We start from the raw sequence: 15,157 nt of genomic DNA, 5'->3' as shown, positions 1-15,157 counted from the left end.
TCCTCCAGGAAGGAAGTTACCGGGCTTCTTCAGAAGCAGGAAATGGACAAGCCCACTGGTCAAGAATCCTCTCGCTTCCCAAGTTCATAGACAAGTGGTGATCAGCTGGGGTCCCTCATCTTTGGGAAAAGAAAGGGTGGTGTTGCAAGAGATCCAGGAAGGACTTGACAGGAGGCAAGGGTCCCAGGGTCCAAGAGCTTAGGCTGGGGCCCTAAGACAATAAACTTGGCTTCTACTTTCTCTTCCCCCTTGAGTGCGGTCTCCAGGAGTCCCTCCCACTGTTTGCTACAGTAGGACACGCTGGGGGGCTCTGGGCCCCTTCCACCTCAGAGCCTGCGGTCTCCCAGCACCCCTCCCCTTCCCCTGAGCTAGGCCTGGGGGGTGAGCACTCCACACACATTCTAGGCGGGGCCAGGTGCCCACAGCTTGGGGCTCGTTTTGTCCCTGGGATTGGATCCCGGTGCAGGGTGGGGCAGGGCTGTCCCATTCTCCCGCAAGCCTCCTGGGCACAGGAGAAAACTGAGAAAACTGGGCACAGGCAGGCGCTGGCTGGGGAGGGCACCCGCCGAGCTCCTAGCCCCTTCCTTACGCCTCTGCCCTAGGCCATGGCTCCAGGCCCAGGCCTCCCTGCCTCTCTGGCTCTGTGCAGACCCCGAGCCCCGGCGGCGCCCGACGACAGGGCTCCACACTGCGCCGTGCCGGGCACCGTGCTCCTGCTGCTCGCCTACCTGGCTTACCTGGCGCTGGGCACCGGCGTGTTCTGGGTGCTGGAGAGCCCCGCGGCGCGTGACTCCAGCGCGAGGTTCCAGCGCGAGAAATGGGCGCTGCTGCAGAACTTCACGTGTCTGGATGGCCCGGCGCTGGACTCGTTGATCCGGGTCAGGGGCGAGCGGAGGCACGGGCGGGGGGCGGGAGGGCACGCCCCGGATCGGGAGAGAGGAGGTGGGGATCGACGCGGGACGACTGGAGCGGGCGGGGGATGGGAGGGTTGGGCTGGACGGCCGCGGACCCGGCTCCGGGGGGGCTAGAGGGAAGCGCACCTTAGCGCCCTGTCCTCCTTTAGGGCGGAGAGGGCACAACCCGCCCGGTCCGGACGGTTGCTGGGCGCAAACACCCTACTTTGAGCACGGGACGACAGGGGGCGCGCCTAGCCGGGTCGGGCCGAATGGGGGCAGGGCGCGCTGGACAGGCCTGGGAGGTGGCGGGGCAAGTGTCCCACTAGGACCGCGCGGCGCTGCGTCGGGGTCGCCCCGCGGGCGAAGGACGAAAGGGCACGCCCGACCCCTTCCAGAGAGAGTGCAAACAGGAGAACTGGGGGCGAGGAGCAGTGTCAGAGGAGGAGCAAGACTGAGGGCACGGTTGGAGTCTTGGGGGCAAAGGGTACAGGACACGCTCGTCCCAGCGGGTGAGTGGAGGGGAGCTCGGAGCTCCCAGGGCGCAGACCCGATCGGGAACTAGCGGGGGCAGGCACAGGGGCGCTCTTCGGCTGAACCCGTTTTAGTCCTGTCTTCCGACTCAGGGGCTAGACGCGGAGGGGAGGTGCAGAGGTCTCCGAGCACGGAGACTGCTCTGGGGGGGGTGGGGACCCAGAGGGGCGGGGGGAAGGGAAAGGCTGAGGAGGCTCTTAGGGGCGGGTCATCGCAGCTGGGTGTAGGTGTCCTTCGACTCGGGGCGGGGCCGCACCGGACTGGGACCTGCGGGATTTGGCGGATGCTTGATCGGCAGACAGGCTGCTGTGCCCCTAGCCCCGAGTCCGCGTCCCGTAGTCCCGGTGCCGCCTCCATCGAGGAGGGCAGGGCCTGAGTGCAGGGTCGCCAACCCAAAGCCAGTCCCCAGAAGGTAGCAGGGAAATGTCCCTGGGTGGGAAGTGACATGGCACTGCGGCAGTGGTAGAGTCCTGAGCCCTTGGACCGGGCTGATGGTGTAGGGCCTGGAGCTGGGCTGGGGAAGGACGGTCTCCGCTAAGGACCTCATGTAGCACCTCCACCGCCCCCACCTCTAAACTTTTACAAACACCGCGGGCTGCCTGGTCCTGGAGGCTGGGTGACACCCCCTTTGCAAAGGTGGAGAATTTCAATTCCCGGCAGCCTAGGCCCAGGGAAGAGGACAGTGATGGCAGTGATAATGGTAAATGCTTCTGTATAGCACTTACTGTGTGTGGAGCCTTGTTCCTAGACTATTAACTTGTATTAACTTCTTTCCTCCTCACCTACCTCACAGGTAGGTACCATTTTATCATCCCCATTTGCGAGATGAAGAAACTGAGGCTCAGAGACGTTAAATACAAATACATGAATGGCTGCACAGCCAGGGATGGGCCTGTTAACCGCCAAGATGGATCTCAGTGCAGATGTGTGTATGCGGGTGTTTCCCACCTTTCCTCACAGGGCTTTCATTTCTGTACACTTCCCCCACAACCCCCTTCAGCTGCCCCTGCACTTTTTTTAAGTGCTTCTTTATTTCTTTTTGAGAGAGAGAGAGAGACAGAGAGAGAGACAGAGAGACAGAGAAGGGGGGGGGCAGAGAGGGAGGGAGAGAGAAAATGCCCAACGGTCTCTACTCTATCAGCTCAGAGCCCGATGTGGGGCTCAAACCCACAAACTGTGAGATCATGACCTGAGCTGAAGTCAGACACAACTGAATGAGCCACCCAGGTGCCCCTCCTCCTGCACTTTACCCCTTCTTCAACCATCCTGTGGCTTTCACCATCCCCAAAATAAGAATGTGGTGTCTCCAACCCAGATCCCCCCCTGAGGGTAGACACATGTGTGCAACTTCCTCAGATCCCCCCAAAGCAACAACCCTCCTCCTCCCAGCCGGGCCCTTCCACCTATTCTAAAAGTCTGTCATCCAGCCCGCATCCCCACACCCTTACAGGGGTTTCGATGCTTCCCTGACTACCCACACCAAATAGGACCAGAGTCCTAGGTTTCTGAGTGTCTCCTCTCTGTTCCTCCTGGCCCACTCTGTGCTGGATGCAGGCCAGGCCCTCTCCATCACTCACCCCTCAAGAGTCTCTCCTCTTCTGGTGTGCTAACACCTATGCTGCCAGCTTCCAGGGAACACACAGACCTGCTCTTGCCTCCTCTTTGCTCACTGACCTTGGAAGAGGCCTGCTGTTCCATCCCTGGCATGGCAGAGCCAAGCGTGGCCTGGCTCCCAGCTGCCTCTCCGTCTCCCTGTACTAGATCCCAGGCACAGTCCTGTCTCCCAGGCTTTGCTCCTGCTGTCCCATCTACCTAAATGTCCCTTCTACCAGGAGCAGTCCTTTTTGACCCTCAAAGAAAGCCCAACTAAAACATCACCCCCTCTGTGCAGCTTCTGCTTCTACCCCCGTCAGAATAAACATCCTTCCTCTCAGTATTCCTACAGCATTATATTGGTAATAATGTTGATGATGGCAACCACTGCCACTTACTACGTCCCACGTACTGTTCTAAGTCTACACCAAACACCTCACTGTACCTTCACAAACAATTCTATGAAGCAGGTGCTATTACTATTCCCATTTTGCAGATAAGGAAACTGAGGCACAGAGAAGTTGGGTATCTTGTCCAGGACCATGCGGCCGCACTGCCTTAATGCCCAAACCTGCACTGACTGTGCTGTATTGGTTAAATCTGTCTCTGACCCACTGAGGACTGACACCCCATGTCCTGCCTGGCCAGTGTCTGTTGCAAGAATGGGAGGGAGCAAGAGAAGGGGGAAAAATGGTGTTCTTCCAGCTGGTGAGACATCCTGAGCTGACCTGGGCTCTGGGGTAGAGAAGGAAAGGAGCTCTCTCCATGGTCCCTGCCCCTGGGGAGGCCCTGATTGGACAGGAAAAGAGCCTGCTTGCCCTGGAAGGGCTGAGATCAAAGAATGGTTGTGACGATTGTCCATGAGTGTGTGTGTGTGTGTGTGTGTATGCACCCCCATGCATGTGTATTCATGCACACATGTGTATGTGTTTGAGTGCAGGGGCCCAGTTGCCCCACAGACCATGGTGGTCACTGCAGCCTCTCCCCCAGGGCATCGTCCAAGCGTACCAAAGTGGGGACATCGTCCTTGGCAACACCACCAGCATGGGGCGCTGGGAGCTCGTGGGCTCCTTCTTCTTTTCTGTGTCCACGGTCACCACGATTGGTAAGAGCAGGATGGGGCCAGAGTGGGGTGGGGAGTGTGACCCCGCCCCCCGAAAGACAGGGGTCAGGGGACCGGTGCCTTTTGGAAGAGTTACTAGGCCACTAGACTCCAAGTGCACTCAGGCCCAGCAGCGTGGCCACCATCTGTGGGCAGAATCTGGGGCCGACCTGGGATTTGCTGAATCCAGTTCTGCATTTTACTGAGGTCTCCAAGAGATTTGTGTGCAACACGACATTTGAGTAGGGCTGCTCTTGGGGGATTTCTGCCCCACACAACCTTTCAGGACATAGAGAGCCCCCGTGTAGCAGTAAGATGTGTTTCAGCTCTCTAAGTCTCCTGGTCCCCTGAGCCAAGCCCACCCAACACTGGGGATGTGGAGGGCAAGGGAAAATTGGGAAGGAAAGAGGGGCAGAAATCCAAAAAGACCCTTTCCATCCCCTGTTCTCAGTGTTGGGGAAAGGTGGCCATTCCTGGAGGCCTCTCCCCAGCTCACTAAGGCACCCCTCGCACCCCATCGCCATTCTCTCCAAGCCCCCTTCCTCCCTCACACAGAGAGCCCTGGGACCAGATCTCCCTCCCTTTTCCTTAGCCCAGCCTTCAGGAGAGTGAAGGTGGAACCAGCCCTGGGAGGGTGCCTGGGGGCTGTTGGAAGGGGAAGGAGGAGAGCAGCCTAGGTCCCTCCAGCTCTGAAACCCAGGAAATAACTCAAGTCCAAAGCCCCATCCCCCTTCTCTGGCGGAGGCCCCGCTCCTGCATGACCCTGGAGTTACCACCAGGTGGCAGGCGGACACCACTGCTGGCCAGGGCGACCTCTACCAGCTCTCGGCCAGCCAGGATCCTCTCCCAGGCAACCAGTGTCCCAGTCTCTGTCCCCACCCACAGGGGAGCCAGGCAGGAGCTCCCAGCGGACTCTGCTTAGCTTTAAATCAACCAATACTTCTTGGAAGCGGGTCTCAGGGCTACACAGGGGCTTGGGTAGTCCTCCACCTTGAGGCAAGCATGCTTGGGAGGCCCCTGAGACTCCATGGACCCTGTGGCCATGGAAGAACTAGCCAGGATGGTATTTATTCACCTTTACACCCCCTGGGTCTACAGGGCCAGCATACAGTGGGCACTCAAATTCCCAAAACACCCATCCCCTCCAGCCCTTAGTGATTTCCAGGGCAGGGGGGATGTTCGATGCAGAGTCACTGTGGGGAGGCGTCCTAGCTGTGTGGGGGGTCTGTAATCTCTAAAGCCCATACCTCCTACACCCTTGGTCCATTGAATTCCGAGTTTGGCAGCCTGTCCCTTTGTCTTTACTCGGTTCTGCCCTAAAGCTATCTGAGACAGCTCTGAAGGGAAGGAGGGCAGAGGAAGGGGGAGCCCAGCCCTCCCTGCACACGTGGTCTACTTGTACTAGGCACCGTGAGCGGCACTTCTACAATTGAGATTTCATTTTGTCTGTATGGTCCAACTTCCAAAATAGGGCTTATTATTTTCATGTCACGGAGGAGGAAACTGAGGCACACAGAAGTTGCCCTTTCCCCAAGGAAAGTAAGCAGCTATGGGGTTTAAAACCCAGCTGGGGGACTACCTTGCTCTTTCCAATAGTGCCTGCCTTTAGAAGGTTTACAAATACAGTGGAAATTCTAAGCAACAGGAAGAAGGAGAGAGCCATTCTAGGGTGAACAGGGGGGAAGTTCATGAGCTGGTGATTCTGACCACACACACATGCACGCACACACGTGTGTGTGCAGAGGGCATGCAGAGAGAGGAGGAGAGGAAGGGAGAGGAAGATGGGGTACACGTGGAACACTCCATGAAGGAAGGAAGGGGTACCCTGAGGGGCACAGCAGAGGACTGCCTCCTTGGCGTCCCTGTCATCCTGGGTCTAGTACCCTGTAAGGGTTGTACTTTCCAAGCCCCAAAATGAAATAATGTCTGACCAGCCCATGAACACCTCTAGACCAGCTGGACAGGCGTGAGCCCTGCCCCCCCCCAAATTGTCCATCATCTATGAACTCCATCCATGGCTTGTTCATTTGTTCACTCCTCTAGCCATCCATTCATTCAACAAATAGACTTAGTAGCTGGGGGAGCCAGAAAATTCTAGTGAGACAATGGTGAGCAAAACTGGCAAGTCCCTGCCCTTGGGGGAGCTGATGTTCTAGTGCAAGAGGACACCCAACAAGCAAACAGATACATAGGCAATATTCAGGTGGTGGGAGGTGCGTAGAGAGAAATAATGCCAGGGAAGGGAGTCTCATAGTGATGGGGAACTATTGTATATAAAGTGGCCTTTGAAAGCCTTGCTGTAATGGTAACACTGACGCAGAGACATGAACAGAATAAGGTAGAAATCTGTGTAAGTATCTGGGGAAGCAAGTGCAAAGGCCCTGAGCGAGGAGTGTTGCTGATGGGCTTGGGGAACAGTAAAGAGGACCAGGTGATTGGAAAGGGTTGGAAATGAAGGCTGACTTCAGAGGAGGTACAAGGCAGCCCAACCACACAAGGCTTTCCTGGGATGTCCTAGGGGTCGACTAGCAAAGTGAAAGAGGTGACAGGAGACCTGCTGAAGGGAGAGGTGGCTTAGATGGAGCCATGGTCACCGAGAATTGAGCAGGCAAATGAGGGCTTCACTGATATCCACCGACGGCACTGAGCTAGGGCTGGCTGAGAATGATGGGGAGAAGAAAAACTCACTTAATGTCAGCCTGAGAAAGGGAAAAGTTTCACGGGGGTCCTCCCAGACTTGGAATCTAAGTGCTACCATTCCACAGGTTAGAAAAGACCCCGAGGGACAGAGGATAGCACTGGGAGGACCCACAGTTAGAAGAGGAGGGGTCAGTGAGGAGTCAGGCATCCCTGGATGCCAATAGAGTTCCCTCCTCTAAATGAACCTGTAAAAGCCAATTAGGCGAAGAATGGATGAGGCTCTAGAAGAGGTTGCTGAGGTCCTCAGACCACAAGCTGGTGGAGTGGAGTTCAATCATTCATCCATTCATTCATGCGGCAAACATTCCTTCCACACCTTCTGTCTATTACAGGCTTGAGGGCTCACATTCCCATCTATGGCACACTGCCATTGCCTCCTTTTGTCCCGCGTGCAAACACTGTGAGGTAGATGTCAACATCTCCATCTCACAGACAGGGAAACAGAAGCTCAGAGAGGCCAAGCCACTTCCCCAAGGTCCCACAGCCTTCAAGGGGCAGAGCTGGGATCCAAACCCAGGAAGCACTTCTGATTCCAAAGCCCATGCTCTAAATTAGTGCATGCTTTGGCCTCTCTTGGGACCATCCCCTCTGAGACCCCTCAGTAAGGCGAGGGTCAGTGTAAACCACCAATTTCAATCCAGTACAAGTGAGCGTAGAGTATGTGGGAGTGCTGACCAGTCTGGGCAGGGGGACAAGGTGCAAGGCATCCATTCATCTATTTACACATTCATTCCCGCATTTCCCATTCATTCATTCATTCATTCTTAAACTCATTCAACACACATTTGGTGAGCACCTAATTAGGTATCAGATCTTGTGCCAGTTGCTGAGAATATAAAGCTGATTATGACCCCCTGCTTTTGAGGGGCTCATGACTCTCGAGGATGGCAGACTTGGGACAGATCATTCTTATACAGTGGGTTACCCTCAAAGATGGCCAAGTGCTGGGGGAGCTGCTGCACTGGGGCTGCCATTTATAGGCAGGCAAGGAGGGAAGCATGCTCTTGGTAGAGGGAGAGTCATGTTCAAAGGCACAGAGGCAGGAGGGGGCCTGGGGATTCAGCAGGGCAGGAGTGTGGCCAGAACTGGGAAAGTAGGGGACCAGATGGGCTCAGAGATGGGCTGGGTGAGACTTTGGACCTTCCAAAGGAATAATGATGGGTCATAATCTGGGAGACGATATAGTCAGGCTTGCATTTAGCACAAGACAGGAATGTTGGGGGGGGGGGTGACCAAAAAGTGGGGAGACAGAAACGGAGGAGAATGAAAGAGGAAAGGATGTCCAGGCTAACTGAATCTGTGGAGGAATGCCTCATCGTCCCCTAGCCTCCCCCATCCCTTATCTTCATGACAGAGAAGATAGCCAACCTCCACCTGGCCCTCCATCAGGTCACCTGATTGCCCATCCACGGCCCCTCGCTCCTGAGGGGTTTGGGAGGGAGCCCGGGTGTGTTAGTTAGGGCATTCTGCAAATCAGGCATCAAGGCAGAATCAGATGTACAAGAGGCATATGGGGGGAGGGGGGGGGAGGGAGGCCTTTGAAGGCTGAAGAAGGAGCAGGAGAGATGGTGACAGCCGGACTGCAAAGTAGGCATGATGCCTGAGAAAGGAGAGAGAGGATGGGAAGGGCCTGAGTAGGCCCAGCCTCAGACTGCAGGTGGCTCTGAGGAAGGCCTGGCCAGGCCAGGCAAGACTGCCTGCTGGGGATGCTGCATTGGCTTGGGGGCCGTGCCCAGAGACAGGAGCCTGGAGGCCGCAGGGCCCTGGCTCAAACGGTGCAGCTGATCCCGGAGATGCAGCACCTAGAGGCTCCACGCCCTTCCATGCCCCTCTCCCATGTCCATCCAGAAAGGGGGAAATGAGGGAAAGAACGGAGTCTTACCCTTTGTGGGTTTGAGCTCACACACACTGCCGAGCCTCCTGGAGCTGTAAAATACAGAGCGGAGTCCCCAGCTGGAGTAGAGGGTGTTCTGAGGGAGTGAAGGTATAGGGACCCCTGCAGTCCTGGCTTGGGAAAGGAAGGCATCTGGTAAATGCCAGCTGGAGGGGGTTAGGAATGAGGGCCCCTGGGGATGGAAAGATCCCCTGATGTGCCTCTGTCTTGCCTCAGGCTATGGCAACCTGAGCCCCCATACGATGGCCGCCCGCCTCTTCTGCATCTTCTTTGCTCTTGTGGGGATCCCGCTCAACCTCGTGGTGCTCAACCGACTGGGGCATCTCATGCAGCAGGGAGTGCATCACTGTGCCCGCAGCCTGGGGGGCGCCTGGCAGGTGCATGGGCTGTGGAAGTGAGGGGGGGCTGGGTTACTTCTAGGATGAGTGGGGTAGTGGGAATCAGGAGGCCCAGGGGGGCGGGTCACTGGAGGGAGCAGGGGTTACCTCTGGGAATCAGGGTTACTAGTGGGGTTGTGGTGGGACTGGAGGCCGCTGCCCAGAATGGAGGTCATTAGTGATAAAGGGGCATCAGTAGAGAGCACGGGGTAGCAGCTGGCCGACTGGAAGGGTATCAGCCAGCCAAGGTCTTGCCCAGGAACCTGGAGAACACAGATGAGGTGGAGGGGCCCCAACAGCCCCTTCTTGCCGGGAGGGAGCGTATCCCTGTCTCCTGCTCAGGATCCCCCGAGGCTGTCTGTTCCCCAAGCACTGGGCAGAAGCCACATGGGGCCTGGGTACTGCATGCACCCACAGGACCCGGCCAAGGCTCGGTGGCTGGCGGGCTCCGGTGCCCTCCTCTCGGGCCTCCTGCTCTTCCTGCTGCTGCCCCCACTGCTCTTCTGCCACATGGAGGGCTGGAGCTATGTAGAGAGCTTCTACTTCGCCTTCATCACCCTCAGCACCGTGGGCTTCGGCGACTACGTGATCGGTGAGAGATCCCTGCAGGCAGCAGGAGGGCGGCTGGGCACTCAGCTGCCTGGCCTCCACTCGCCTGCTCCATTGGCTGGCACCTGTTGTGCGCCAGGCCCTGCAGGGCGGGGGGGGGGGGGGGGGGGGGGGGGGGCGGCGCTCGGAGGCCCAGAGTCCAGAGGACACAGTCCTGGGAAGGTTCAACCTGCTTTGTTGTGTGATGGTCCAGAGGACACAGTCCTGGGAAGGTTCAACCTGCTTTGTTGTGTGATGGGACTAAAGTCACCCAGGTAAAAAGTGACAACTGGAATTTGAACCCAGCGCTTGGGGCTGGCTATAAGTCACGGCCCTGGTTCTCTTGACAAGCACTGAAAATGTCCACAGGCTCAACTGTTGTTATGAGAGCTCACCAAATTAAGAGAGTCCCTGACCCGCCCTCCCTGGTCCTTCCTTGTCCCAGGGTCTCTCCTCCCCACTTCACCCCACCTCATGAAACGCCAAGCTTCCCACTGTCCCTGGGCTGAGGACCATATGTTCCACACCACAGGCCACAGGGACCAGGCTGGAGAGTCTGGGAGACTCAGGAAAACCCGCCTCCCCCGACCCCCGTTGGCAGATGAACTCTGAGTGCCAGTAAAGAAGGGCTGCGTGGTCCAGAAGGCCCAACATGAGGTTTAATCAGCCATCACTACCCAGTGTGGGCAAGACAGGGGTCCCAGAAGCCACTGGCCTTGCATGATAAAGCTGAGGCAGGTGCCCAGCAGGTGGCAGTGGAGGGACATTCTGTGGGGCCACAGGGGTGGCTGGGACCTCAGCTCAGCCTCATTATCCCCTTGTGCTGCCCTCCCCTGAAGGTTCACCACATGAGCAGTGGCCCCTGGCACCACCACCACACTGGTCTCAAGGACCCCTGGCCCTAAATTAGGGAGGAGGCCCTGTCCTTCTTCACATCTATGGAGACAGAACCCAGCCTGGGATATTGAAATGAGGTCTTACCAAAGTAACAAACAGCTAGCTAGCACCTCAAGCCACCTAGAGTGACAACTGTCACCCCCATTTTACTGAGGAGAAAGCTGAAGCTCAGAGAGGCCAAGCCATTTGCCCGAGATTGCACAGCTAGCTAGAATTCTGATCGGCTGACTCCCAGACTCATACTCTTTCCAGACCCCGTCACGCACCCCCTCTGGGGCCTCAGTGTTCCTATATATAAAATGAGCGGTCAGGGCTAGGTGATGGCTGAGACCCCCTCCGTGCCTTCTCACCTGTGTTCAGTGTCCCCCCCTTCCCTGAACCTCTCTTTCCTTAAGAAGAAGCATCCTGTGTCAGGGGCCTCATGCTGTCCCTTCCCAATATCTTCAATCCTGGAGGGAGGCTGTTGCTCTGAAAAGAAATTTTTGAGAAGGTTTCTTCCAACTGGGTACATTCCCACACCTACCTTCAAAGTGGTGAGACAGGTCTGAGGAGAGCTTAGCCCCGTGGCTCCAAGGGCCACATCTGTCCCCGTCACAGATCAGAGAATGATTCTTGGATCTGTCCTCTCCTCTCTGTTCCCACTGCCATCTTCTTAGTCCAGCCAGGCCTGTTGTACATGGCTGGTTATGTAGGTTGGGCACTACACAACCCTAAAGTGTTGCCATTCACATAAAGCACATGGAATGGCACCCATAGATTTGTGAGGCCTGTATCTCTGTCCCCGCCTTGGCTTTTAGGACCTTTAAAAAATTACAAGTGCTATCACGTCACCTGCCTAGGTCCTGCGAAAACCTTCAGTGTTTTCCCATAGTCTTAGGATGGAGTCCCAAATCCATGGGTAGGCTGGTGAGGGCTACTCTGTGGCTGAGCCCTGCCTCCTTCTCCACTCTGAGCTCTCCCTCTTCCACCCTGTATCGGGGCCACCAGGGGCTCAGCCATAGCAACCTCAATCCAGGGCTATGTGATGTGATGGGTCCTGCACCACCAGGGCTCAGGGCGTGAAACTTGGGATTTGCCCCAATGGTAGTCCTGAACCCAGAAGACCTGGTTCTCTGAGGGTGTCCAGTGCAAGGAGAGGGGAGGAAAAGTGGGAACAAGGCTCTCAACAACAGTCTCCTGGTGCCTACTGATCACCAGGTCCCCCAAAGTTTGGTCCTGGGTGGGAAGAGCTGACAGCAGGCTCCCCTGGAATCCTGCCTGGAGAAGCCTACACGAGGAATCTTCGTAAGGATGTCCTGAGGCTCCACATTCCTCCGAGGCAGGGCAGATACAGGTCTAGACACAGACACCCTGGGAATGGCAGGAAAGGCCTCCGCCAGCATCAAGGGAGGGCCTGCGACATCCACGCAGCAGTCTCTACTGGAGCAAGGAGGTCTGATCAGGGTCCCTGCTTCCTGCCAGCCACCCTGTGGGGAGTGGCAGGGCCAGGAAGGCTGGAGGATGGGGCCAAGGCCTCCCAGAGTCAGTCCCCTTCCACCGAACATCCTGACTGAGGAGACGTGGTTCAAACCCATGAGGCCCCCCCCAAAGACTGCTCCCACCCATGTCTCTCCACCTTCTTTGTCCTCCAAGGACAAGGTCAAACCCTTTTCTTGGATGGGAATGCTGAGGTCCACCACCTGGTCTCAGGGCGCCCATTGTCCCTGTCACAGCAGCCCCGCGGGTGTTGTCTTCATAGCTGCTCCTTTTCCCGAAGGCCATGGCCAGAGCAGCACCCCGGTCCCAGCCTCCTGCTCCTCCCTGGCCTCATCCCCCACTTCCCCCAACTGCATTTGCAACACAGTTGAGCGCCTTGCCAGCTGCCAGATCACCCGCCACTTATGATTTCGGCTAAAAAAATGAAATAAAATGAGAGAAGGACACCCCCTCCCCTCCGCTGCCAGGAGCAAGCCGAACTGGTGGGTGGCAGGGGCCGAGAGCTGGCTCACCGCTGATCTCATTTGGGACTGCCAGCGGAATCTTGGCCCCATAACTCAATCAGCCTAATCCAATCCCGGCTCCTGCCAGGCAGTGAGGTGGGGTCCAGGGCTGCAGGCTCATTCCCGAGCTGGGGCCCAGGAAAGGGACCCAGGCCTGAATGACAGGGAACAGAGGTTGTCTTGGGGCCAGGAGACAGGGGGATGGGTGGGACAGAACACGAAGACAGAAAAAGATGTTGAGAGAATAAGAGGACAGACCTCGCCCTTGAACAATCCTGATTTGATGAGGGTGACAAGACAGACCCCTAGGAAAGAAGGAAGAATTGAGTTATGGAGTAGGCTCTTGAAATGACTTATCTAAGCCCTCCAATGACCTCCATCTGTCCCTTCCCTCTGCCATTACTCACCCAGTCCTGATTATGTTTGGGGTGCCGGTGTGGGGATCCCAGAGAGAATAAGTAACTTAACCCAGCAGAAGCACATGGGCTGAGGTCTATCTTCTGGATTAGGGGACGTTCACTAGGCCATGAGGAAGTGGAAATGAAGAGCATTCTGAGCTGGAAGGACAGCAAATACAAAGGCCCTGGGGCAGGACTGGAGATAGATGGGAGAACAAGAGAAAGCCCAGAGTGACAAGCACAGCACTCAGCAGGGAAAAGGTATGCAAATCAAGGCTGGGGGAGTAGATTAAGGGCTTTAGGACTTCATCCCAAAAGCCAAGGGCTTGGGAAGAAAGTATTCTCCTCATTCACAGGTGAGGGATATTCAGACAGATGAAGGTCACACAGCCAGGGAGAACTGGGGCAGGATACAAACTCCAGGGGTTCCACCTGTTGTCCCCAAAGCTCTTGGCAAGTTGCCTCTGTTCAGATATGAGGAAACCAAACACAGAGACAGGCAAACAACAGAGCGGGCATCAGAATCTCTTGGGAGGCTTGTTAAAACAGATTGCTGGGCCCACCCCAGGGTTTGCATTCAGTAGGTCTGGAGGGGGACCCGACCATTTACACTTCTAGCAAACTCTCAGGTGATGCTGATGCTGCTGGTCCAGGGTCCCCACTTTGAAGCACTGGGATAGAGCACAGAGTCCATCAGAAGGACAAAGAGGAAATGTAGCTTCCAAACTCAACTCAGAGTGGCAATCCAGGGAGGCTTCCTAGCATCCTATAGCAGTGACCACAAGGCTAGCGATCTCAGACCAGTTTGAACTTCCCATATTCTGCTCATATACATCAAGCCATGTGTGGCTGTTTCTGTTTGGGAATGTGGCCTTGACTTTGCCAGACCTCTTTCCTCTGACTTTGCCTCTCCCCGCCAGGGATGGACCCCTCCCGGAGGTACCCACTGTGGTACAAGAATACAGTGTCCCTATGGATCCTCTTTGGGATGGCGTGGCTGGCCTTGATCATCAAACTCATCCTCTCCCTGCTGGAGACCCCGGGGAGATCATATTCCTGCTACCACCACAGCTCCAAAGAGAACTTCAAGCCCCAAAGCTGGAGGCAGAGCCCCGATGGGGAGGCAGAACCCCGTTTGCCACAGTCAGGCTGCTGTCCAGAGGGGCCTGTGAGAATCATGCAGCATCCAGAACCCTCTACTCAGGTCTCATGTTGTGGAAAGGGCAACTAGTTATACTCCCGTATGCATTCCATCTTCCTCAGTAACAAGAGCCCTGGCTTTAAGTTTGGCACATAACCACCCAGACTAAAGACTACTTTTTTATCTTCCCTTGAGGCTATTTGCAGCTATATGGTTAAATTCAGCCCAATTGAATACACGGAGAAGAATCCTGTGGGACTTATGACTGACTTTTTGTGGCAGGTAGTGTGCTCCTCTTCACTACTTCCTTTTTCTAGCTGGCTGCAATACTGATATAGTGGCGGGAGCTCTGGCAACCATATTGCACCATGAGGTAGAAGCCATGTTTGAGATCGGTGACACAGTAAGACAGGAAGAGCCTGGGTTCCTGATGGTTGAAGAGCTTCCATAACAATCTGAACCGAATACCTTCAGACTTCATTTGTGTGAGTGAAAAATAAATGTCGATCTCGTTTACTACAGTTTTATTTGGGGTTTTCTGTCACTCACAACCACAACTAATTCTAACTGACCTACGTACCCAGAGACAAAGGCAGCATCTGAGACTGGAACATACACAGAATCCACTCCTTTCCCAGGTGAGTTTGCCCAGGACTGGTAGAAGGAATGGATTAAGGGCTGAAGTTCAAGGCCCCCTTCACGTCCAGAGACCTTCCAGGTAAACTCCCAACGGTCAGGGTTGATACAGCTAATAGGCAGCTGGCCCAGTTTGGCTGCTGAATCCTTGCTCTGTGTCTCCCTCACACCAGGGAAAAGCCAGGGGCAGGCCAGTGGGCTCCTCCTGCCTCACCCTGCCCCGCTGCGTTTGAAGACGGCAATCACAGTTTGCTAGGCCAGGTAGGGTTTGCAGAGATTCCTTCTTTTTGCAGAGTCTCACCCTGAGCATTTCTGTCTCTCACTTAGGGCTGCTACTAAGGCGGTATACCCCCTACCACACTCAGGTCCCCAAGCCCAGCCAGGAGCCCCTGGCAGTACCAGCTGCACCTGAGGGTCACCAACGG

General features: G+C 56.0%; 1 protein-coding gene across 1 annotated transcript; it reads left to right on the top strand.

Moving 5' to 3' along the window:
• The first annotated feature begins 605 nt into the window (after positions 1 to 605).
• On the top strand, positions 606 to 14,537 carry KCNK17 (potassium two pore domain channel subfamily K member 17). Its single transcript, XM_042940379.1, has 5 exons — positions 606 to 878; positions 4,011 to 4,125; positions 8,933 to 9,093; positions 9,511 to 9,685; positions 13,876 to 14,537. The coding sequence occupies exons 1-5, from the start codon at positions 606 to 608 to the stop codon at positions 14,184 to 14,186; spliced, it is 1,035 nt and encodes a 344-aa protein (XP_042796313.1). The 3' UTR covers positions 14,187 to 14,537.
• The last annotated feature ends 620 nt before the right edge of the window (positions 14,538 to 15,157 follow it).

This window comes from Panthera leo, chromosome B2, assembly GCF_018350215.1.
Source record: "Panthera leo isolate Ple1 chromosome B2, P.leo_Ple1_pat1.1, whole genome shotgun sequence".
NCBI classification, from domain to species: Eukaryota; Metazoa; Chordata; class Mammalia; order Carnivora; family Felidae; genus Panthera; species Panthera leo.
Note: the sequence above shows the minus strand (reverse complement) of the source record. Positions and strands in the feature narration are given on the sequence as shown.

What these genes read in the sequence shown, in the direction of transcription:
- KCNK17 (XM_042940379.1), top strand. Translation starts at nt 606, where the DNA reads ATGGCTCCAGGCCCAGGCCTCCCTGCCTCTCTGGCTCTGTGCAGACCC. An exon ending in GCCTGGGGGGCGCCTGGCAG is followed by an intron (nt 9,094 to 9,510) that starts GTGCATGGGCTG and finishes ATGCACCCACAG; the next exon opens with GACCCGGCCAAGGCTCGGTG. An exon ending in CTTCGGCGACTACGTGATCG is followed by an intron (nt 9,686 to 13,875) that starts GTGAGAGATCCC and finishes TCTCCCCGCCAG; the next exon opens with GGATGGACCCCTCCCGGAGG.